The following is a 26,365-nucleotide window of genomic DNA, read 5'->3' as shown; positions in this document are numbered from 1 at the left end:
GTCACCGCAGTCATCGTTGCCAAATGCGCCTCTCGCTCCAGAGCTGCTCGACGACAAGCTCAAAGTGGTGTCGCTCACACGCCAACAGCATTTCATCTAACCCCTCGTCCTCAGCCACAAGTTAACCAATCGCAGCAACAACACCATCATCCGTTACAACCAAATATAGCTTTCGGTAATTACCCGTCACCATACAGCACACACCAGCCTTCACTTCAACAGGGCCAGGACAACGCTATTTTTTATCCTCCACCATCAGCACCACCAGCAACATTCGATTCACATGTTGCACCACCACCTTATGCACCACAACCAGGACAAAAATATTAACAAAAAAACTGTATACATATTGTAATACTATTCTTTTCTATTGGCGCTACGAGGGACGGAGCGATTTCTATCTTTGAGAACGTCATGCATTTTAATAGAACGTCATTTGATTAGCTGTTTCCGATCACTTGGTAGTAACTGGAGTTTACAGACCATGCCATGGCAGTTTCTACGAGGCAAAGTTTTTTCCATCTAACAGTTTCATGTCATGCATGTATGTTTTTGTTTAATTTGGATGATGTAATAATTGTTGCCACTTCTGCATTTCGATAAATTATTTTAACAATATTGATTCATTTGGTCCCATATTTAAGCATAAAAAATCTAATAATATTCTTGCATGTTTGCATGGTGACAATCGATAAGTACTTTAGCTTGTAGGTATACCACGTAAGTATTTAGTACTGCAAAGCTTTCGGCCCGTTAACCCGGGCCTTCATCAGGTAATTCAGGTAATTGCACTGATGAAGGCCCGGGGTAACGGACCGAAAGCTTTGCAGTATTCGTGATCTACCTACAAGCTAAATTACTTATAAAAAATCTAGTTGAAAGGAAATTCTATCACCATCAAGCGATCAAGAACATCTACCTCAACCACAACCTCTTACCCAGGGTCTTTTCTCTGTGCTCACTCTGGGGGGGGATTTGTTGATGATTTAAAATAGCTTCGCGTAATTTTATTATAATTGGGAAGCGCATTTAGATCAGTGCAGTTACTGGCATAAATGATGCTGTGAACTCATTAACTATTAAATTATTTTTTCAACCAGAAATACATGATATAATTAGACTGCGTAAAGAACTCGCTTTATTTTCTATAATTCATTTATATATTTAATTTACAAACTCAAGGCACTCATTATCAACTGAGCGCCATTTTGTCTGACTCTTCCTTGTCTCAGATATGTTCTGCTGAGTTACAATCCCCGGTCGGCAATGTGCACTCGGACCCTATGACGTCACAGACAGTACTTTAATAACTAAGAATCTGAGAATCCCTTTGTCTGAGATCGCTGGTGCACGAAATGCTTTGTCTATCGGAAGGTAATACAATAGATCCCCGATTCTTAGAAGCTAATTTGAACAAGGCCTTAATTAAATAAATTGCTGAGACATAAGAGCAACTTAATGGAATCATATAGTAACCTTCTCTACTCTCTAGTTAACAGCTTTTTTGTTCGCACCTGTCAAGTGGATGTATCTCCCATGTGTTTGTGCTTGAAAAGTAACAAACATTGCTTTTCATTTATACTTTGCTCCCAAATGATGTTCCGTACTGCAAGATTGGGTTTTTTATAATTGAAAATTAAGAGAACAATTCCCAACTTGACAGCAATTTCACATTATCCCATTTATTTCTAGAAGTGCCTTGTGTGGATTGTATGCAAATCAGTGTCATCTATATGGTCTTGTTCTCTTGCATGATTTATCAATTTTAGTGCAAGGTTATACTCTGAATTTCGCGTTTACACGACAAAAATTGGGAGTAGCGTCCACGGGCCCAATTTTAAGCAGCCTGTGCCAAAAATTCATGTAAATGGCGCTAATAGACTCTTGGAATAATGGTCAAATGGTCAATCTTTCCCACATATTATCTAAGTCATAAGGCTTACAAAATAGATTTGTATGACGCAGGTGAGATTATTTTTGGCACTGTAATATTATTCTTTTTAAAACATTTGAAATTGCCATATTTTTTAAAGCTTTTAACCAAAGTAAGATGAAAAGATTCCCACTAGGTTGAAACGGTCACTTAGCATAGACAATGCGATGATTTTGCACAAAACCAAGACTTGGTTGATTGCAAAGGTCGCGAGACCAATTATCTTATAATATAGATGGAACGTGATTAAGAAATAAATTTATCTAAAATAAACAATATGATAAGTAGCATTGTGTTGCAATGAACTATCAGGACAAATTACAAAGGAAAGTGTAAAGTATCAATGCCCGCTAGATTATATATGTTTCACTTATATGGCGATGTTAATGGATGCATTTTACAATTGCCAAGTCCACATTCCACATAACATAAAAAAAGTGTTTACAACAAAACCAATTATGACCTCTGAGAACATTGCCAAGACGGCACTTGTGATGTATTCCATGCTACAGCCTACACATATTTTTTTAATGGAACCCGCTCGAAATTTTGTAATTATATATATTTAGTTATAATCAGCTCAGACGTCAATTTAAAACCGAAATACAGCATATATATTAAAATATATGAACCAAGAAATGGATTCCATTTTACAATTCACCAAGAAATGGATTCCATGGCCATTTCAGATCACCTGGTAATTGTCGTGGACATGTCAAGTGTCAACGTGGCTGATGACGTGTTATTAGACTATCTCCATGGGTGGACAGTCAACACTTTGAATACAGACAATAAGGACAAATTTAAAACAAGTGAAATAAGTGAAAACTGCTGAAAATGTGCATAAGTGAAAACTGAAAATGACTGTTTACCTGTATACTGTTTTGGACAGTTATGACAAGGGATAAGTGCACGCGGGTTGACATAACAAAGGTCTGGTTTACACCAAAGGCAAAGCTACGTGAACAATAAAGTGTAGTCTTTTAAATCTAATTAAAATTTCATTGAATTCATCTAATAAACGATTCAAATCAGAATAGTATATGCGGCTATAATTCGAACTTATAGACGCCTTTCTATAATGAACCCTGATGTCGCGAGAATTCATCCAGGATTGTTTCAGTCCTATCGCCAACATTAAGGCATTTTCTACATGGATGACCATGGATGGTCTATATAAGTGATATATGCATATATGCAAGGTCTGATGAGACAAAAAGGCTGTGATTATTTCAATCAGTGAAAAGCAAACATTTTAATACTTAAATGAGACAACGAGGCAACAAACTATTTGTATTAAACTAAGAATTGCAATTCGAAATTAATTCGTCGTCATGCAGTTGTGGACTTTGTAAACTTTGTATAAAATTAAAATCATTTATAATTGGCAGCCCATTGAACATAAAAGTGACCATTATCGACCATACGTATACGTCAGTTACTAGAGATAATCCGGCTTCAAAACCACAGTGCCACTTTTGACATAGTCTATATATTGTCCAGATTGTTGGTGTAATTGGGATTTGCTCAATTGAACTTTTCTGATACTGGTTTGGCAACCGTATATATCTCATTCTAAATGAAAATCCTGAACGCCTTACGGTAGTATAAACGTCCGAAAATGTCAGCATTGTATTCAATAGAATATATAAAAATCGCTATAAACTGCACATCTATATAAAGAATGAAGGGACTGATATGTCGCGAATACTTCGTGAATGATTTTAATATCACCGCGCTTCCCTGGGTTAGGCGCCATTTTGTGACCCGCAGTTCAGTTTCATGACCATGCAATGACCTTGGACCCAGTATTTATATTTTGTGGCATTGTTTATACCATAAGATCATAATACTATGTCGGAATTATGGGTAATTGTTAAATAACCATAATGCTTGCCAAGTATACTGATAGTAAAACATCATGGGCAAGAATCCCGCCGAACTGAAAAGCCGCGGGCTCACATGAAATAGAATCCTGAAATATAATGGTGAATTTCTTTCTTTCCCATATTTCATTTAAATCCTATAGGCTGCAAAATAGAGTGGTGTGACGCGACGCAATTTCAAATATGTTGAAAAAATCTTTTTAATGCTTTATGTTAAACAAATTATAACTTAAAATTTCCCATTTGAACGGTCATTTAACATAGACAAAGCATTGATTTTGCACAAAACCAAGACTAAAAATATGGCCAATTACAAAGCTTCTGTGTTAAAGTTTGAAGCATTTACATACAATTATAATATATATATAAATATATAGTCCAATGATATAGATTGAACGTGATTAAGAAGTAAATTTATGTAAAATAATTAAGCAATATGATAAATATAGCTAACAAATGATTAGAATGAACTATCAATTCATAAAGGATGATTAGAATGAACTATCAATTCATAAAGGAATATATAAAATAGCAATGCATGCACGCTAGATCATATATGTTTCGTTTATAAGGCGATGTTAAAGGATGCAATTTTAAGTCCACATTCCATTACAACTTAAAAAAGCGTTTACTACAAGACCACTCTCTGCCTTTGAGAACGTTGTCAAGACGGCATGCACTTGTGATGTAATCCAATGCTACAACCTTATACATGCATGCCGTAATGTTCAGTCATAATACACAAATTCTACACACCATAAATGGGGCTTTCTTGTTAAAGTTGATCTAGTGAATTTTGGCTTTTGTTAAAAATATAAAAAGAAATATAAAAAGAGTTTATGCACGGAGTAACTATATGTATTTTATCGACATACTCGATCGTTGTTGAAATTTTCGTTCAAGTAGGTCTTATTTAGGACTTTTAAGCGCATCACGTAGAGCTTATACGTGGAAAGGGCGAGGTTTATAATCAGGACGAGGTTAAAACATCTGAATAGAGTCAGACAGCCAGGCACGCGTAGGCGCACCACACCAGGGTCACGTAACACCCCAGTATGCTTATTCTAAACATTTAGACGTGAACAAAGTGTAGCTGGACAGATTATAAATTTTTATTTACTTCTCCGAGTGCTTTGTTGGCGGACCTATACACCTGTCGGAAATGCACAATTTGCCATGTCATTGGCTAACTAAATATCATATACAGTAATTACATGCAAAATTATGCGAATATGTACAAAATACAAGGCATACAAAACGGTGATGCGGACTGATCTGTATACTCTATAAATCGCTCTCGTAATTAAATAAAACTTGCTTGTTGTTCGTGTTTTAAAAGCCGCTCGTTAAGGAGCTGGACTTGACTTTTCAGGCTGTCTACCTGTTGTTGAAGTTCTAACTTCTCGTCTTCTAATGTTTTTACTTTTTGTAATACTTCAATTTCCTTCAAACGCCTTGCCTCACGGCTCTTTCTCGCCCGTTCTGTATTCTGACAGCGTTTCTTCCAGTACGCATCGTCTTTCATTTCATCCGGAATTGAACGCTTTCGCGAGCGCTTTGAGATCGGCCTAGGATCGTAATTCACCCGTTTCTGTCGGTAATTCCAGTGAATGCGTTCCGTTAAGTACCCTGGTTCGTTCTTTGCGACCGCTTTGTTGCTCGAACGAGTTTTAGGTTTGCATTCCGGGGCGTAAGCCTCCCTGGCGTACATGCACTGGTTCTGATCGAATATCTCTGAACGAATTCCGAATCCAGAGCAAGCGTTAAAGAGGTCGTCCAATTCCGTACCTTTGAATGCCGCAAGCATATCAAAATCTCCGTCGCTACCATCCAGGCTACCGTCAGTGGATTCGTTCGACTCACTTAGTCCACAAAATTCATTTCCCATCAGCATGAATTCTTCTTCCATCTCTGCAATGAGATATCTTACGTTGTGTCTACTGCGAGCTTTGTTCGTATACGAAATATATCGATTGAGTTCCCCAACACAAATAGTGTGTCCGAATTGCCGAGGATAAATAACTGCACAGCGGGTTTCCTATTATGTGGAATACCTCTTCTCTTCAATATGTAAAGAATAGCAAAGTTACCAATGAACAAGCTGTACGCTCGTGATGACAATCTGCGATTGATTGACTCGAATCCCTAATGAAGACTTTTATATACGATTATTACGGCGCGATGCGTTTCCTTGAATGGCTTGTCGCATGTCGTGGGTCCGGTTTCTCAAGGTGACTGGCAGGAATACGTGCAATATTTTTTATACAAAGAAGCAATCAGAAGTCTGGCGTGGGCGAATCTCTCCGTGTAAACTAATTGAAATTCGCTTTTCCCTGATATGTAAATAGCGCATTGAAACAGTCGTCTCTTGACAGATCCCAAAAGTTACACAGAACATAGCATGAACAGGAATTATCGTCGGCACTGTTCTGCAAACTGCGGTATCATACTCCGGTAGAATATAGCTGACTAGAATGGGTTACATCAATTTAGATTGTGGGCTGATTGATCGATTGACTGAACAGTTACTGGGTTTGAACAAAACTAATTGCAAGATATTTTTAACCGCGATTAAAAATGGGAGAATTTGCATAACAACGATACGAGGATTATCTGAATGAAGCAATATCGAGACTGAACTTCGTTTCATGTATATTTATTACATTTTCGCGTCGAAGTTTGGAAAGTTATGTATCGGCTTTGGGTCGAATACACCCAGTGTCGCAATCATGTATTTTGCATGAATTAGAAATTCGGGGGTACATTAAAGCATCAGAGTCTTGACATCCTCAAAAAAGCGGATTTCCGATTGCGTGTGGCAACAAACGACACTTACCGATTTACGGTGATGTTATAGAGGCAATACGCTATATATCTCCGATATTGCGCGAGCTACAACGTAAAATCAGAGACTTCCATACCTGCTGTGACAGTTGTGTTGTCAAACTGTTGGTAGGAAGAGGTATACTGTATGTTTCATAAACAAAGGCTCATCTATTGAAGAGCCTCAGATTCCGTGACTCAGGTTGAAGATTGACCATCCGACTCAATTAAAAATTTTTTTTAAAGAAATAAGATCCTATATTTCACTAAAGCTTTGAAAAGTTTCAGGCAGCGTTCACATGATATCGCGGGCAAAAATTGTGACGAAAAGTCACAAATTAAAGCGGAGTTCTCGCTAGTAAATGCTTGTACGATGGATACGAGTTTTCATTCGATTTTTTTTAACAAGAAATATCATATGAAAAACCGTAATGACGTGTGCTGCGATTGTGCCAACGGAAAGCGGCGCTCAGCAACACGTCTATATCAGTTCACGTTTGTACGGAAGAGATTTTGAAGTTACGTGAACGACGGCTATAAAGCCAGAACGATATCTCCTCTAAATTTCCTTCAGTCAGTTTTGCTTTTTATTGTCACGATAGTACGTATTACCTTGGAGTTCTGGGCATTTAAAATATGCGCGATATGAGTTTAATAATCGTGTTGTGATACAAACAAAAAAAACACCTCTTGATGCATTATGTGTCAATTTTCACCCACTTGTTATAGAAAATATATATTAAGATGATCGTGCAGGGAACAAATTAGTAATTCATATCACTGTAAATAAGGTTTTGTCGCAAATCGCCACAAATGGTTTCTCATTGCTGCCATATGACTTCCCCAAAGAGAGATCTTTGTAAACGACTAAAAAGGCCGGGCGGGAAATAACACTCAACTTCATATCGTATATCGGGTACACACTGTATAACTAGGATTAAATGTGATATTAGCTTGCATAAGGTATGAATATCGATGAATATCGATATCCATGCATTTATTACCCATACAACACGCCCTGCCCCTTAATCAGTATTCTAAGTATATGCGTATGTTTGGCTGTTGCCAACTGCACAAAAAATGACTGCCCAATGGTCCCAGTATTTAAAAGCGCCGGTTCCGTTTCGCGTCACATCGGTCTAGTACTATTTCCGTTCGTGTCTGTAAGTGCCCTATTTTTAAATATAATTTCCAGACTTTTCTGTCCGTTCTCCTGCCGAACGGCAGTCCTTGCAAACCCAGGTATATACTTGTAGCATTACTGGAGTGGTGGTATGAGAAATGGATGATTTTGACATAAAACGTCTCTAATTTTGGGGATACTGCCGCCCAAAGTAGTTAGCAAAAATACTAAATACTTTCCCAGTTTGTAGAGAGATTTATCTAACCACGGTTAATTCTTAGCCTGCTTTCCCATTATTAGAGTTACTACCACATTCTACATAAAAATACACAACAGTGCTTGAATATTAGAGACCAAAGTTCTTCTGAACGCGCAAGGCTCACGACACTCCGATTTTTTCATTTGTATCAAAGGATCGACCTCGTATACAAAAAAGGAGAATATAAATTTGTTTGGCCAAACAAGTTTTGACTCCCACGCGCGATCGATATCATATAGGATTCGTTTCCGCACTATTTCAAAAGTTTCCAGGCGTGTTTTACCGACGGTGTTAGTTCAGAGATCATTTCGGCCAGAGCTAAATTACGTTTGTGTCTAAATTCAAGGTTGAGGTGCAATTGTTGGCAATGACAGTGATAGACGCACCGTATAAGGCCGGGTGAAAACTAAAAACATCCCCTCAATCCTCAGAAAAAACTTCCCCCCCCAACGTAAATGATATTGTTTCTTCGTTGTGCATGTTTACCTCATTTGGCGACGCCTCGAAAACACAAAAAGGCGTATTATGTTCGACATGACGGAAGTTCTGAGTCTCTTCCTCAAACTCGACGCTTGTTATAAAGGAAATTTAACTGTTTGCGCTGATTGACTTTGAAACGTTGAATCCAAATTGTTGATATCAAGTCCGTGTACGGTCATCCGCTTTATAACTCCAGCGCAATAAGGCCGGTCATATGATGTTAACAATACCCATATTCGTCCTATATCAAGTAAAAACAGCGTCTTTTGATATAAAGTCCAGATATAAAGTATATTATCATTTTCTTTACCGTCAGGTAACTCAGGTGGTTCTTTAATTTTTTTTTAAAACTGTTAAACGCATATTTCAATAGGAAAATTCAGCATCCGAGTAAACGTATGGCGGCAAGTCTAAATTAAACTCGATGTGTCTTTCAAGAAACATCACCGTTAGCCAAAATTCATGAAACAATTTTCTTCTGAACAGACGTTGCTCTAGCAACAGGACGTTTTAAAAAAGCTAGAAATAAGGTATATTTCTATAGATATAGATATATATATATATATATATATATATATATATATATATATATATATATATATATATATATATATATATATATATATATATATATATATATATATATATATATATATATATATATATATATATATATATATAGATATATCGCAAGTTCAATCAGTGCTTTTGAATGACGTTCTATTTTATTAGCTTAAAAACTTAAATGTTTCAAGGCAACAAAAATTAACCGTATTTTGCGTAGTTAACGTATTTCGCGCGACCATTCTGAAACGTCTCTGTTGTTATATAGGATCGGTTGAAAAGTAATCACTGCCGATCGGTTTTAGTCAATTTTTAAAAAAGGTCGTCTTTATTTAGTCTTCGCTTTTCGCTATATACCATATCCTTTTCGTATATTATATAATATCTCTTAGATCAGTCAAAGATTATTTGGAATCTACACCACTTGTCTTTGCATATAGACGCAACGATCGATTAAAATGAAAAATATCTTTAACTGAGCTTCAATATTTGGTTGGAGCATTTGCATGCAGTCCGATTAACTGATGTATGAGGTTCAAGTGGTTCAACTTGGGCATAGTCGGAGGTAATTATAATCTCCAAATGTCATTGCCAACATTCAACTGATGTCACATGCATGAGAATATCAATATACTTATCAACTTTGTTCGTTCTTAGTGTAGAGTACGGGTATAATCGGGTATAATCATAGCTAAATAATAGTATTACTGATTATCATTAAACACAGAACAATATTGACTTATATTGTAATATGTATAATAGTGTTTATCAGAACAGCTAAAGACAGCAAGTTGCTTGGCGCACCGTTGGTTCAATTTAGCCCAAACAAACTTTATCAGTGGACTGTATAAAATCGCCAACGTGGAATTTCCGACGCAATTCATATTAAACAGGACAAGCTGTGACACGTAATGAATTTATTCAACTTGGGGGCTGAGCCTTGATTGTTGTCAACTGCCAACTGTTTTCGCCGTGAACAAGGCTTCAGCCGGGAACATTTACTATATTTTTCCGAGATTACATTGCATTGCAATAATTTGTATTATCCAGATTATAAATTAAATTGTACGACAAATAAAATGCACACTGTATAATGGGTGTTTTTTGACTTTGTGAAATGTTCAAGTATATATGCGTGCATGGGGTCCGTCGATAACACAAACAAATTGAACACATGAAAGAGCGTTGTTTGTGTAGAATCGTTGTCCTGCCGGTTCCCAGCAAAGAACCGAAGCGGCTTCTAAATAATTTGAGAGAATTCCCATAGTTAAGGAACACGCAAACTTCAAATTAACACTCCCCACGGAAGCGAACTTGAAGTGTTTAGCAGATAGACCATGGTTCTGAGTCTGTTCAATCTAAAAATAGTAATTAGCCTACCATACGCAACTGGTTGGAACATGGAAGTTACAAGCAATAAGCCTAAAACAAGAATATTAACGATTTTTGTAGAGTGATATAAAAAGCAAATAGCTATAGTCTATAGATATATAGTGAGGCTTTCCGCTTTCATTATAAGCATCAAATAATTTATACGAGTCGTGGTCCGCGTCAAATGTTTGATTGTGTTTTTTTACGCTGCACAAAAGTGAACAAAGTATATATTATAAATATATATAAGTACGAAGCAAATGTTCGACCTGACGGAAGTTCTGAGTCTCTTCCTCAAACTCAACGCTTGTTTTATAAAGGAAATTTAACTGTTTGCGCTGATTGACTTGGAAACGTTGAATCCAAATTGTTGATGTCAATTCCGTTTACGGTCATCCGGTCTATAATTGCACATATTTTCTGTTAATTAAGAACGAAGTAGAATACGCACTAACCCATTGCAATTAACCTACTGTGTCTCGATATTTCCAGTTAACCCCCGCTGATACCTATGACGTCACAAGATACGCGGAAATAACGCCTGGGTCGATAAAATTCGGCACTTGCTAATTCCATCGAATCGAGTAATTCCAATCGGTCGACAACAGGCAAATAATTCGACCTATCACTGGATTTCTTAAACCCATTCCATTTATTCCACCTTCGGATTGAACTTCCATTCAATCTGATCACTATATATTTGTAATATGTAGCTCATCTATCTATACATGTATTATATCTATACATGCATTTCTGATCATGATGAATGATATACCAGATACCGACAGCAAATATACGCCATCAACAGCAGTAGGACTATAAAATATTCCTAGATTATTGGGCAGGGCCGTAACAAAGACTCTCTAATTAAATGATAGACGATTGTAATATTATAGATACAGACCGGCGATTGTAAGATTACAGATTGTAATATTGACAGATACATGAACGTTCTAGGTCTTTTTCTCTCTTATCATGTTGTCAATATATATATGAATATGGCACTAAAATCGTATTTTCAGCAGATTTCAAAATATCAGTGGGTTTTCCCAACATGACCTACATACACTCTTCGTTCCAAGTTCCGGCTACATAGTTTTTTCTTGGTTGATCGAACATCAACAATATTGTAAGAACACGCTAGCACATAAGCCCAAATATATAAATAGAGTAGTATAAAAAGTGGTTTACATTTAGAACAACTGATATACTGTTCATCACAAAACGCTGAATGAACTATTTGAAGTAGGGAATATGGAGGCGTCGCAAATTTCGATTCTTTACTTTAGACAGTCGAACTCATCACTGATGGTCGTTCTCATCATTTAACTCGATCTCAGGTTGCTTGAACACGCGCTCACACTCTTATTAACGGCAAATATACACAGAAAATAAAAAAACCCTCAAAAGGTATTTTCACCGGTTCAATTAGGGACTTTGCAAACACGAAAAAAGTGGCTAGATAGGCAGCATATTCGAAGTTTTCAGTCGAACACAAGTATAACGCACAAGAACAAGCCCCTTGACCACTGGACTGCATGCGTTGGTCATTTATATTGGCAGTGTTCTAGCAACCTGGGATCGAGTTAAATTATGAGAACGACCATCAATGATGAGTTCGACTGTCTATGGAATCGAAATTAGCGGATGCGTCGCGTATAACATAAAATATGATTCAAATGATGATAAGTTTCGTACTTTCCCTGAATCTATCTCATTGTGGCAGCAGTATATAGCATCTGGCTTCCCATGATGTTGTCCCATTCGGTCCCCACTTCGAAGTTTCATAGTTAGATCTTGATAGAGTTATGTTTGTTGGTTTCAGAGCGGGTTAACTAGGCGATACATGTTTACGATCTCGTGACGTTCTGGGGCCGGTTGTATGAAAGCCGGATAGCGCTATCCACCGGATAATGGATTTTTCAATCGCTCTAAAATCGCCCTTTGATTAAACCTTAGTAAATAGTAATACTAAATTGAGGATCCTCTTTTTAATAACTGTTGGTTCCAAAGCTAAAATTCTATTGCTTTTCAAGCATTTTTAGAAAGGCGGAAAAATCACTATTCGGTGGATAGCGCTATATCCAGCCTTCTTTGGGAGGGGGACATATATAGGAAACTATATAAATTATTTTATATTCAAAAATTTTATATATTCAAATTCAAATTGTCCAATGAAAATGCCCTATTTTGGCCACGTGAAGATCATTTTTATAATGGTATTACGGTGTTTACTAGTAGATATACTACATTCTGCCATCCTTTTGGCCAGCGCCTTCCTCGTATTCACCGCTAGAGCGGTGAATATTTTAATTTTTGCAATCCTCACAACAGAGCCGGGCCACCGCTGGAGAGGTGAGAATGGGTGAAGAAAGAAGCGGGAAAATCTTATCATCGGTATGTCTTATAGCGTACGCCTTTGTTGATCATGAGAAGATAAGAGGACGTGTGTAAATTTGGCTGTTGTGATACGCGTGTATCGAAACGGGCTGAAAACGACATTTTGGCTAATAAAGAATTCATTCTCCGTATGACCTTGAACTTCCGTGTGCTGAGAGTCAAATTAGCCAGGTAAAGATTTGTTGTTTTCTACTGAAATATCCGTGACCAAACTCGTCTTTTTTATTTTAAACTTTTAATTCAATCAGTCGACAAGTCTTTTATTTAAGAAAGAGTTTTTTTAAGCAGCGTTACAGGGCACCCGAGAGCAAACAGGAGAAAGCATTTAGAAAAGAGGAAAGGTTAAATTTAATTTTGCGTTAGAGACAAAGCGAATCCATCGCTGTGATTATAAGTTCAGGTTCATCAGGCCTGCATAATTTGGCAACACAGTATACATATTTGTCATCATTACTGATTATCTTCGCCTCTCTCTATATCAGGCAGCACGTACATTTGCAACGGCTTTATTCTTTATTCATGCTATATATATGTATGTATGGTTAACGTTTAGTAACCGTGGTCTAGCTAGTCTAATGGTGACATGTTCATATTTAGCAATTAGGAATAATTTAATCAGCAAACCCTTTTGATTTAATGCAAGGAAGTTGAAGTGGTTTTTGAGTACGTATTGTGGTATCAATTACGGGGGAGAACTCAGGAGGTGGGCTGGATATAACCACATAATTTAAAGAAATAAACATAAGTATCCAGGATATTCAAAATATACAGTGGATTTAATATCGCCTAACTGTCTACACAGACAGTTATTAATACCATAATACCTAAATTCATCATAAATACGGCTAATATACATTATCATACATTTCGTGTTTATTGTCGTTCCTGATGGGTCAGAATGCACCGGTCATTTCTCAATACTCTGTATTCATTACGGCTACTGACGTGCTCAGCGCTCAGCGTCCAATAATAATTTTTGACGCGACATCACCGAAAACAACTACCATGCAAACAATTGCCGAAAAGAGAGGCCTGATTGCGGGCTAATATATATGCTAGCAACGATGGAGACTAATTTGGCAAAGAAACTCTCTTTCATCAGTTTCATGTGTAGAAAACATTAAAAATAAGGGCATGATTTACATCGGCCAATCATCACAAGGACATGTGAATGTCTTTAGACACTAGCTGAACGTTTCGCTGCATGTAAACTAGCTGTGTATCAGTGTATCAGTGTATCGATCACTCGAGTATTCTTTTAAATTTAACCTCTGATATATTTTTAGGCCTCTCTGGTACTAATAATAGCTACAGTAACTTCACCCTCTGCAACATGATTAACCATATTCTTGTTTACATCAAAACTGCAAACCATGACTGCAAGTCATTTATCTAAACCTTATGTTAGAACGATTCAAAATTGGCATCCAGTAAACAGTTAAATTGCTGCTAGCTATTTCTAATGCTTCAATTTTTTAAAATCAAATGTCGTTTACACCTGGAAAAATTGAATATTCCGTCTACTTTTACGAACGCACTGCCAAAACAGGCGAAAAACATAAACATAAATGCTGCTATCAAAATCAGAACAATCAGAACAGCATGCACGCGCATTGTTTCACGTGTTGCGTGTTTTGGACCCCGCGCGTGTAATTACACACGTCATTAATTCATTTTTGGCCAAAAAGCGCGCTATAGCTCGTTATTTCGTACGGTGGCCTATGCTGAAATTTTGCATGCTGTATTGTACTAAACATGTCTCTCATAATACCAAAAAATAAAAAATTCTATAATGGCAAAAAAAAATTATCGAAAAAAATTTCATTTTTGCATTTTTAAAAAATGTGGCATTATAGTATTTTTAATATTTTGCTGATTGTTAGTTTTTCTTCCAAGTAAAATAATGCACGAAAAAAAATTGGGGGTCACCGTGCTTCTTTTCCCACTATTCGAAGCAATTGGTCATTTTGGAGTGAATTTTGTACACGTATGTCGCAACGGACGATCTGTTACTAAAACTAATACGATTCAAAAGTAGAGACATCAAAATATATAAAAACCTCAATATCACTGGAATAAATCATAAAAATGCGTTATTTGAACGTGTCGAAGTGATGAGCAATGGAACTGTATCGAGCCACCTTTATAACTGACTATCGACCAACGATATCAAGGTAAACCGCATTATTGCCAATCGTGTTATTGAATATTGGTGCTGCTTTCATAAAAAAATCGGTAAACTCATGCATGATTGTAAATAGGCTAGAAAATTACCACAAAGAAGATTTGGATATCCAATATGTGTACTAGGAGTGTTTATACGTGAAAAGAGACATTATTGCAATGACAATTCAGCGCCATGAAAGCGTGAACCGCCAACATCAAACGGCAAAATTTTGACGTCAAGCCGCGGTTTGCAGTTAGCGGTTGAAGAAAAAACGTCAAACTAAATATATTATTATTATTATTAAAAACTTTATTTACCCACGCTAGCCTCGACAGCATATTTATATATAGCTGATTTCCACGAGGGGCGTCACACAAATAATACAATGTAGTATAAGTACTTTAAAAAAAGATAGAGTTAAAAATATAAAATACATAAACGTATTTGACACGTGTGGCACAGCATCTTCCACTAGTTTACTGCTATTTCTCGTTTAAAGCAGTTTAAAGTATCTGCCGATTTAGCTGCAGGTGAAAGGTTGTTCCATAGCATGGCGCCGCTGTACTTAAAACTTCTTCTTAGATATTCCGTTCTGGGTTTTGGAAGAATTAAATCCTTTTCACTGCTTCTAAGATTATAAGTATTTTGTTTCACACTCTTTTTACAGAAAGATTCTTTTAGACTTGGGGCGGCGTAGCCATTTAATACTTTGTACATAAATACAGCCTTGGATTTTTCCCTTCTATTTTCGAGTGTTTCCCAGGACAAGGTATTAAGAATATCTAGTGACCTTTCATCGTAGGTGGCACTAGTTATCACCCTTGCTGCGCGGGACTGAAATTTCTGCAGTTTATCTTGAAGCAATTTACCGCAGTTTGACCACAAGGTAGAACAATAGTCAAAATGCGGCTGGATCAGTGCTTTATAAATGGTTTGTAACGTATTGGTGTTGACGTACGGTTTAGCGCGCTTTATAGCTCCGATACCAGAACTTGCTTTCTTGCATATTTTATCAATATGTTTTACCCAACTTAGATTTTCATCAATTACTACTCCTAAACTTTCAAAAGAATGAATTAATGGTACTGGTTTGTCGTCAAAAATTACAGCATTTTCACCAACCTTATTTTTAAGGTTATACGGTGATCCAATAAACATCAATTTGGTTTTAGTTGGGTGGTGTTGTAACTTATTTTTGAAAAGCCAACTATGCAAGTTTTTTAAGTCCTCATTTAGATTTTGGACAAGAGTATCATAGTCATGTGATGATGCAGAAATTACAGTATCGTCAGCATAAAGATAGGGAGTTGTAGATTTTAGGCACTTTGGCATATCATTAATATATAATAAAAATAGCAACGGGCCAAGGATTGAGCCCTGTGGAATTCCACATATTATTTGTTTAGGTGACGAAACCTGACTATTGACAAGGCACACTTGTTCTCTCTTTGTCAAATAAGATTCAAACCATTTTAGCTCAGCTCCATGAATTCCAAATTGCGTTTTCATCTTTTTTAGTAAAATAGAGTGATCAATTGAATCAAAAGCTTTTCTGATATCAAGAAAAACAACCCCATTTAGCATGCCATTGTCCATATTCTCTAACCATTGATCGCACATTTGGATCAGTGCTGTCATGGTTGAGTGATTTGGCCGGAAACCTGATTGATGTTTGGAGAGCAAGAGATTTTGAGATAAATGGTCATATAACTGATCAAAAATTTCCTTCTCAAATATCTTACTTATTATCGGTAGAATTGAGATAGGTCGGTAATTGTCACACTTTTGTCTGTTTTCAGATTTAAAAATTGGTGTTATCCTAGCCATTTTCCATGCATCAATATAAGTACATGTGTTGAGAGATAAATTAAAGATGGCGGTTAATGATGGTGCTATTATATCTGCGGATATCCTAAGTATTTTAGCAGGTATATTATCCAAACCCGTCGCTTTTGAGATTTTGAGTTGCCTCAGACTTATGGCAACATTGATTGGGCTAATTAAGGAAAAAGCAAATCGAGGGCCAGAAAAACTATCGGAGCAATCCTGAGAATCTAAACTGTTTGTAGGTTCACACATTTCAGCCGCTAATTTAGGACCGATTTGTACGAAATATTCATTAAAAGCGTCAGCTATTTGTTTGTCGTCTACGATAACTGAATTATTGATATGAAGTTCGTTAACATTGGGTGATTTCTTACTTCTATTTAATAGGGTGTTTATCAGATTCCAACTTTTTTTAACATCTTTACTATGTGAGCATTCTTTAATTTTGTCTCGAAAATAAGTTTTTTTAGCGCTTTTCATTGCAGCATTAACCCTGTTCCGTTCTGATTTATACTTATTCCAATGTGCCGTAGATGAATGTTTTATTGCATGCTTTTTATGAAAATCTCTGGTTCTCATTAATCGTTTAACGTCAGATGTTATCCAAGGCACCGAGCTGCCTCTTATCTCTTGCACCGAATAGGCGCGTGCCTATCAAGTATCTCGAGAAAAAGGGATCTCCAAACATGCCAGGATACATTAGGATCGTCAAATTGGTGTACAATTTCCCAAGGGATTTGCGATATTTCTTCTATAAAATCGCTTTCAACAAAATTTTTGTAGTCTCGGGTTTCTTTATAAGTGTGCCTTAATTTCGGTACTTTAATACTTTTAACTGCAAAAATCAAACTGTGATCCGATATTCCAAGATGGATCACGCCAGAATTTATTATATTTTCAGATCTGTTTGTTAAAAAAAGGTCGATTAAAGTTGCCGATTCTGCGGTCACTCGTGTTGGTTCAGTGATTAATTGATCCAATTGGTATAAAGAACATGACAGTTGGAGTCTCCGCGTATGGGAGTCTGGAACTGCTTTAACAAGATCACAGTTCATATCTCCAACAATCATTAGTTCTTTATTTTCGAGATCGCATTTACACAGAAATAAATCGAGTTCATTAAAGGCGTCGTTATTGGAATTAGGCGGCCTATACCAAACACTTACTAAGAAAGCCACTCTATGTGGTCTACGTACTTCAATACATATCATTTCAAGCGTTTCTGGAAGGAGATCTTTCCTTTCAGAAAAGGATATATTTTCTCTAATGTAAAGGACTACGCCACCCCCAGATCTATTTCTATCATTGCGGATCATGTTATATCCAGCTATATTAATTTCATTATCTGCTATTGAATCATCAATCTTTGATTCATTAATTGCAAGAATATCCAAGAAGAATTAGTCAAAAGCACACGGAGCTCATCTATATGTTTTAGTAGGCTATTTATATTCAAACTTGCTATTTAATACCTTTTAATTTGCTTATTGCATGCAATGGATGATCAAAAACCTGATGCTGTGCCACACGTTAAATCAGTTAACGTTTCCTTCTGCGGATGTCCTTCTGTGGTTGTACGATTATTTTCAACAATTCTCCAAGTTTCTGAATCGTGGAACTCTGAAAATCCTGATAACGTTGTTTCTGGGATGAAGCTGGTCCACTGCTTCCCCTAAGAAAATTGATAAGATGAACGGCTAAAATGGCCGAGCCTTTCGCATTTAGATGAAGTTTGCTTCCATTTAGGCATGTGTCATCAATGGTTGAGTTGTCAATGATGAGATATCTAGTTTTTCGTACAAATGAGCTCAAGTTCCTTGTTGACTTCGTCAATCTTTCTGGACAAAGCGAGGTCGTGTCGCACTTGTTAGACCTGATAAACCAATTTTCGAATAGGGAAATTGCGATTTTACTTTTGTGGCAAGCTTTTCAATTTTTTGAGAGCATTCGGCAGCGGATTCCAAAGGGAGATTATTTGTCCCAGCATGCAAAATTACATGGGACGGGATTGCTTTTAATTTATCAAAGTTGATCTCCATTTCAATCTGATCTGCAGTTTTTCCTGGATAAGTAAACTTATGCACCTTCTTCTTTGAAAGCTTTCTAGGTTGGATATTTTTAATTATCGAGTCTCCTATAATTAAGATATCCAATCCAATTTCGTGTGTTTCAGGACTCTTTCCCTTCTTTTGGCGCACATTGGTAGATTCTTCTTGGTCATTTGTAGGGTTTATTTCGTTACCCTTGGGATAATTGCCAGCCCTAATCTCTGTTTGCGTCTCGTTGTCCGATATATCGCTTAAGGTTTGAAATCGATTATCTACATTGAGCGTGTGGGAAGTTGATGAGATTTCACTTGCTTGCTGCTTTCTGTTACAGTTTTTGTCCTTCTGTACAACTTGAAAGTTGTTAGACATTTCAGCTGAATTAGTATTCTTTTGATTTAAATTATTCAGGCAAGCTTGATAATCGTTTTGTTGAAGCGTCAGAGCGGTGACTAGATCGGTTTTCTCTTGCTCTAAATTAATAATTTTGGTGTTAAGGTCTTTTATTATACTGTTAACTTTTTCCAAATTGTTTCTCAGGTGCAGTGTTTCCACTTGCATGGATTTTTCCATGCAAAAGGAATTTTAGCCCTTTGTAAGGAAAAATGCAAGGAATTGAAAAACACAAGGAATTTGCAAGGAAAAATTATCTTTTTTAGGGATATTGCAAGGATACTAATAATATCTTGTAAAATAGTAAAAAAGTAACGTAACATAAACTGGCTTTTGTAAATATGAGCGGCTTTCGGAACAAAAGCACGAATCACAATCCTAATACGCACAATACACGTAACTCTAACTTGGTCTTACTGATTATTCCCGTGTTTTCCCGTGTGCAAACTGCATATAGTTCAATATAGTTCAGTGTGTTGGGGGGTCGGTCAAAGTCCACTCACTTTCGCTGCCCACTTCACTGACACTCTGACACTGTAAGTACAAACGATTTAATCATGTCATGAATATGGATGATTCCGATTCATCTTTGGAAGAAGTAGGAAATAGCAGCGATGCCCTGCATTCAACGACCAAACGTAAACGACCAAAACAAGTTCAAGCTTTTGTTGACAGCTGGTTGACTGACAAACAATTCACACGTATGGCTGTGCAAAAGAATTGGAAGAGATAACACTCCCCAGCCTTTCTGCAAGTTTTGTGATAAATTTTTGTCGTGCTCAAAGACGGCTTTGAAGCGACACGTAGCCACCTCTTTGCACCAGACTCGGAGCAATACTATTGCAAATACAGGCACAATCACTAGCCTTTTCACCAAAGCTGCAAATCGAGAGGAAATAAGTTCAATGGAAATAAAGTTATGTGCATTCCTGGCTGAACATAATTTACCAATATCTCTGTCTGATGATATGCTGGAATTACTTAGATCACTTTTCCCACTTGATAACACTCTCAAGAATATTACTCTCGGAAAGCAGAAGGCAACGAATGTGATACGACAGGTCCTCGGATTTGATTATTTAAAGGAAGCAGTATCTACCTTGCGCTCTAAAAAGTTCAGCTTCATTATCGATGAAACAACCGATAAGAGTACAGCTAAACAGCTTGCAATTCTCGCCACCTATTTCGATATGGAAGGTTTCCATTCAAAGCAGTTCTTGCTTGACATGATTGAAGTCGAAGATGGGACAGCTAAAGGCGTCTACTCAGCAGTAAAGCAATCATTCGCTGATCTCCATATTCCAATGAGCAATATAATTGGCTACTCTTCAGATACGACAAATGTTATGTTCGGACAATTCAATTCTGTTGCCCAACTTTTGAAAACAGATTACCCAAATGTGGTCACAGTTAAGTGTTCATGTCATTTGATCCATTTGGCATCATCTCAAGCAGCCCTTAAATTGCCGAAAGGCTTAGAAGATTTGTGTCGAGATGTGTTCTCGCATTTTAGTCGCTCATCGAAAAGACAAGATACCTACCGCCAGTTCCAACAGTTTTTTAGTGTTGACCCCCTCCAATTGCTATCACCAGGTCAAACACGTTGGCTTTCCTTGGAGGCATGCGTTAATCGCATTTTGGAACAATACGTGGCTTTACAACACTATTTTATTCTTGTTACTAGTGAAGATCCGACACACGCCACTGACCGCATTGTGAAGTTACTCCACAACAAGTACACCCTGGCTTACCTTGAATTTTTAAGTTTCCAACTCTCGCGATTTAATGATTTCAATCGCCTTTTTCAAGGTGAAAGGCCCCTTTTGCAAAGCCTCAAAGTTGAAGTAGAAGGACTTATAAGGACTCTTTCTGCTGATTTTATGGAGGTCCGTCATGTCAAGCAAACCAACCCGAAGGACATTGATCCAAAAAATGTCAGTTTCCATGTTCCCTTGAATGAAATCTACCTTGGTGTGGCAGCCACTGCAACCATAAACGAAATAAAGGAAGACACAAGCATAGATGATGTTGACCTGCATAACTTTTTGGTCAATTGCAAGAACTTTCTCATTGAAAGTATAGAACAGATCCAACAAAGATTTGATTTAGACGCTGAAATTCATGATGTAGCCCAGTGCACTTTGCCCGAAAGAGCTGCAGCCCGAGCCCCTCCTTCGCTTGCTAATGTTGTTAAGAAATTACCGTATCTGGATACCATATTAGATACAAAGAAGCTTGACGGGGAATGGAGAGAGCATGTGTTTGAAGGAAAGCTTAACGCTGACCTCACATGGGAGGAATACTGGCGTATTGTTAGAGATGCTAAGGTGTCGTCAGGGGAGCCAAAATATCCAAATCTAACAAAGTTTGTTGAAGTAGTGGCTTCATTTCCATTCTCGAACGCAGCTGTTGAGAGGCTGTTCAGTTTGTTAAAGAGAATCAAGACCGATGATCGGACACGCCTAAAGTCTTCATCGTTGGTTTCTCTGTTACAGTGTAAGTTGGCAATGAAGAATGGCAGATATAATGCAGCCAACCTTACTCCCACGAAGGATGCACTAGAACTGATTTCTAAAATGAAATCCAGTGCTTCTGATGCAGAAGCAAAAGGCCTAAAAAGGAAATACTTGGACGAACTATTTAGTTAATTTGTAAAATTTGAGCATGTAAGGTACTAAGGTGGAACCTGTTTTTTGGGTCAACGTTTTGCGATATATATTCTATTTTGAGTTATATAGCACTATATAAATGCAACTTTTTTAAATGTTATATGTGTAATGCATATATCCACTAATAAAAGTCAACAAAAGTGTATTAAAAACGCGAAAAATGCGCAATAATTTTTATCTGTGCCTGCAAGGAATTTCTGCAGAAAAAAAGGAATTTTAGGGATCAAAAGAAGGATTTCTTAAATTTGGATGTGGAAACACTGCTCAGGTGAACCTTTTCGTTTTCACACGCGCTAATTTTACATACTTGTGTATCTTCGTCTGCTCGATTTTTAAGTTGTAATATATCACTTTCGATACGCTTGAGTTGTAGCGCTAGGTCACAGCAATAACACTGAGAATTGTCGAATTTATGTCCACTTTTAGCATGAGGCGTTTCGATTGAAAAATTGTCCGCATTATTTAAGTTTTTGCGTTCATGCTCGTTGGCATTGGTCGATGGATTTTGAGTGATTTTGACCGGGTTTGAGTTTTCTTCGGCTTTGCTACACGATAGATGTTCGTCATGATAATCTTCGTCACGGTTCTTGGCTTTATTTAACGAAGCGAATTTTACAAGTTTTTGTCGAAGGCTTTGATTCTCGTCGTCTTGAAATACCACAAGCTTTTGCTTCGTTTTACTATGCCACTTCAATACATAGTTTTTACTTGTGAATTTCTTTACTTCTCCGCCGGTAGATTTCCACTGCCCTTCGATTCCCAAGTCGGATTGTATAAACAATTTCAGATTCTCATACGAACCATTCCAAACCAATTCGTCATTTATTTCGATAAGATTTGATTGTTTAGCAGGTGTTGATGTCACCATACTATGTTCATCAATTTCTTGATTAAAACTAAAATGATCTTCAATAATAACGGAGTTGTCAAATACACGTCCATACGCCATGATGTCTAGGCCTCAGTATGTTAACCGCGGTTAACCTACGTCAAACCTGGGTCTCATCGCCGTTGTCGGTTGAAGTTTTGAACTGAGGTCAGAATGTTGCTGGATTTCGTCAACATAAATAACTATCTGTACTGGATATTATTTTAATTGACAGACTAAATAAATGGAATGTAGGAGTGAGACTGTTTTATCATCTTGAGGTAAAACAGTCGCATAAAAATGTCACGGAAATTGTTTATGAACGTAATCTGCATATCCAAATGTAAGCTGTTCAGACTCATTTTGAGTTCCGTTGAGAATTTTCATTCAGTGCATACAAAACGTCGCGCGATGAACTTTTTGCGATCGCTTTTTTTTTGAAATGCGGACAGTCAGGCGGGCCCGACCGATCCCACTAGATGGGCTTGAATGAACACATTTCAAAAGAAAGCGACCGCAAAAAAAGTCGATTGCCTGATATTTTGCACTAAATGGAAATCCGTCATAATTAACACTAAATCTGACACTAAGCGAAAGGTCGCTAGAGAACAACAATCTAGATCTGTATTGACCACTGAAAATTGTTGATGAAGTTCATTATTGTCGATAAACCGACATATTTGGTCCGAGCTAGACGTGCTTTAAAGGAAGGTTTCAGTGCCCACATTGCATGCGATTTATATGTTCACTATGATTTTCACCCCTGTCATTTAACTTTATGTAGTTGGAAGTTCGCTTGATATTCAATCATAATATATTCGTGTCATCGCGTCTCGCCTTTTGCAGGAAGGTATAAGCACTTATAATTTTTTCTCTACCCTTAAAATGTCACTTGAGACTGCTTACCGCTTACGCGTTTTTTATACGCACGTACACGTACGGAAAATTTTAAATGCTTTAAAATTTTTATTATTTAACATCTAGGTCAAATAAGCATACTAAAATATGCAGAAAACTAAGTTCCCTCGATTTATTCACTTAATTTTTTCAAAGGTAACATGTATTAGGATTTAGACTTTTACAATAGCCTGCATGGCGAGGTTATTGAGGGTCAAAGAAAAAAACGTGACCTATTACACTTCGAGAGAAGGCGCATAGGTAGGTCCTTTACTCACAGATGTTGCGTAGTAACAGTATACTGGTTGTTACTTGAGTATAGGAAACTTGGCTGCTTTCCAATGTCGCGCCACGTACCATAGTACACGCACGTAAAAATATTTAAAATGTATTGAATGATACTTATGAGATCAACGATTGAGTAGATGCAAAGGTTGGATTTTGTTGATGATTCGGTATGTGTACGTGCGTGTACGTGTCGTGCGACGGTGGAAAGCAGCCCTAAGAATGAGAAACGCCGACCAACTTGCTTTGCACACACTGTTGACCTGCAAATTAGAGCTGTAGCTCCTACACATGTAAATTCTTTTGGATTTCGAATTCAAAGTGACTGTCACATCTGGTCAATACCATGGGGAAAATCGAACGTGATATACCGGTGTGGCGCAGGAAAGCTGCCTCCTTTAACTTAATATATTCTCTTAATTGCTGAAAGAAACTATATCTTATCCAGAAAAGCCAAATTTCAAAATTGATAAGTACCTTTAATACATACGTGTATTAAAGGCAAAGAACTCGAAAGGCCATCAAAAATTTCTTAAGTTTCCTCAACTTGGCTTAATACATACTAAGTAATTAGTTTTGAGTTATTTTAAAGATGCATGAATATAAGCATGCTTTCAATTTTTCGTTTTATATTGCAATAAAAATGTGTTTATGCTTCTCCAGATAGGGAAATATATGTTTAAAGAAACCTTTTTTGATTTTGTGTGCTCTACTATGGTTAGTGTATCTATTCATACTCAGTGTTGAGCTACTTGTAGCTCTTTATGAATACTTTAAAATTGCGCAATGGAATTAAAATGTTAATATATGGCACCTGCCAATATTTTGGTTACACTTTTATCAGTCTAACAAACTTTGCCAGAGTAAACTAGCTCTCTTATAGCAACCAGCAACTTGTATCAAACAGGGTTTCATAGTTTGTTATTTCTTCGGTGGCACCAAGTAAATTGTTGTAAATGACCATATAATAAATGACCAACCTAATTGGCTCCGCCCACAGGTCATTGGCTCAGTTATTGGCTCCGCCCACATTTGCGCGACGTACCCTGGTATTGGTTGATGACGTCACACCAAATATTTATAGGGCAACGAGGGGGTCAATTCTGGAATCATCTATTTGTCATGCTGAAGTAAAAACGTTGACTCATGTGGGTGGTATTCTTTGTGGGTTCTGTTAGTACACCGCCAGAGGCTTCCAATCATGGATGGAAATAAAATAGTCGGGCTTTTTGCGATTGATTTAACTGCGCATTAGGAGTAATTATCGGAGTTAATTACAAACATTCTCAATGCAAAGAACAATTGAAAATTCTGGGAATTTCTTTCCCAGCACACGCAATCGACGTGTCGTTAAAAAGACCATTTATTGACAGCGAAAATAATGACTGCATATGGTATTATTATGCATTCATTAGTCGATGAAGGTAATGCTCAGAAGATGTGGAGAATTCCTTCCTGAAGAATCTGGAAATCAAAGATTTTGATATAAGAATTCTCCTAACAGTCGGACTCTTGCTCTGTTACAAACTCGGTGCAAACTCGTGCTTGGTTACAAATATTCTTAATGCTTTGGTCAACAACGTATACGGTATACATGGTCTGAACTCTGCTGAATCCGATGAAATTAGTCAAAGTAATATTAGACAAGTCAAAAGCAGAACAAATTTAAATGGTGTTGGAACTTTTAAAAAAGCTGTGGTTCTTATCTCTTTCAGGAGGAGCTAAGGGCAGAACCAATTACATATTATATAATCAAATGATTCGTTATTTCTTTTACGTTTATAAATCTCCGAGTTATACCGAAGTCAGGTTGAAGATGGCGAATCTTACGCCTGTATTGAAAAAGCTCACTCTCACTCTCACTCATTGAGTGTGACATAGAAATTTTGCTTTTACTGATCAATGAGATAGTTATTTCTTAGTCAATGAAAAGAGTTAAGGTCAAACATTGGAAATTAAGCTATTGTTTGACTGAGAATACCATCATAGAAAACTTATGAGAAGATTAAGATCTTCCACTCAATGAGTTCGAGTGTGAGTGAGCTTTCAGTAAAATACAGGCATTAGTCTCGTTCCCAGGTTCCCAGGTCTGTGGAGTATGCGCGTGGGATTGGATCGCGGCGCTGGAGAAGTCTGATCGAGTTAGTCGACTCAGAAAGCTTCTGGGCGGTGTTTATATCATAATAATAATAATATCAAATTAACACTAATGCATGGAAGAGAAAAGGTAGAGTAAGAAAACGGGATGATAAATGTTAACTATAAATATATACATTTTAGAAATGGTCTAATAAATTAAAATTTTGTAAATGCATAATCTAAATGGTGTATCACTACTAAACAATTTTTGGATGACGTTTTTGTGATATGTGAAA

At 37.0% G+C, this 26,365-nt stretch overlaps 1 protein-coding gene across 1 annotated transcript; it reads right to left on the bottom strand.

Moving 5' to 3' along the window:
* Positions 1-4,779: 4,779 nt before the first annotated feature.
* On the bottom strand, positions 4,780-6,252 carry LOC114524261 (nuclear factor interleukin-3-regulated protein-like). Its single transcript, XM_028545410.1, has one exon. The coding sequence runs from the start codon at positions 5,726-5,728 to the stop codon at positions 5,123-5,125; it is 606 nt and encodes a 201-aa protein (XP_028401211.1). The 5' UTR covers positions 5,729-6,252; the 3' UTR covers positions 4,780-5,122.
* Positions 6,253-26,365: the final 20,113 nt, after the last annotated feature.

The sequence above is a fragment of the Dendronephthya gigantea genome, unplaced genomic scaffold (assembly GCF_004324835.1).
Source record: "Dendronephthya gigantea isolate DGI-Jeju-01 unplaced genomic scaffold, DenGig_1.0 000001F, whole genome shotgun sequence".
In the NCBI taxonomy this organism is placed as follows: domain Eukaryota; kingdom Metazoa; phylum Cnidaria; class Anthozoa; order Malacalcyonacea; family Nephtheidae; genus Dendronephthya; species Dendronephthya gigantea.
This window is presented reverse-complemented; position numbering and strand designations above follow the sequence as displayed.

Bases quoted from the DNA above. Each gene is read 5' to 3' on its own strand.
- LOC114524261 (XM_028545410.1), bottom strand. From the start codon at position 5,728: ATGGAAGAAGAATTCATGCTGATGGGAAATGAATTTTGTGGACTAAGT.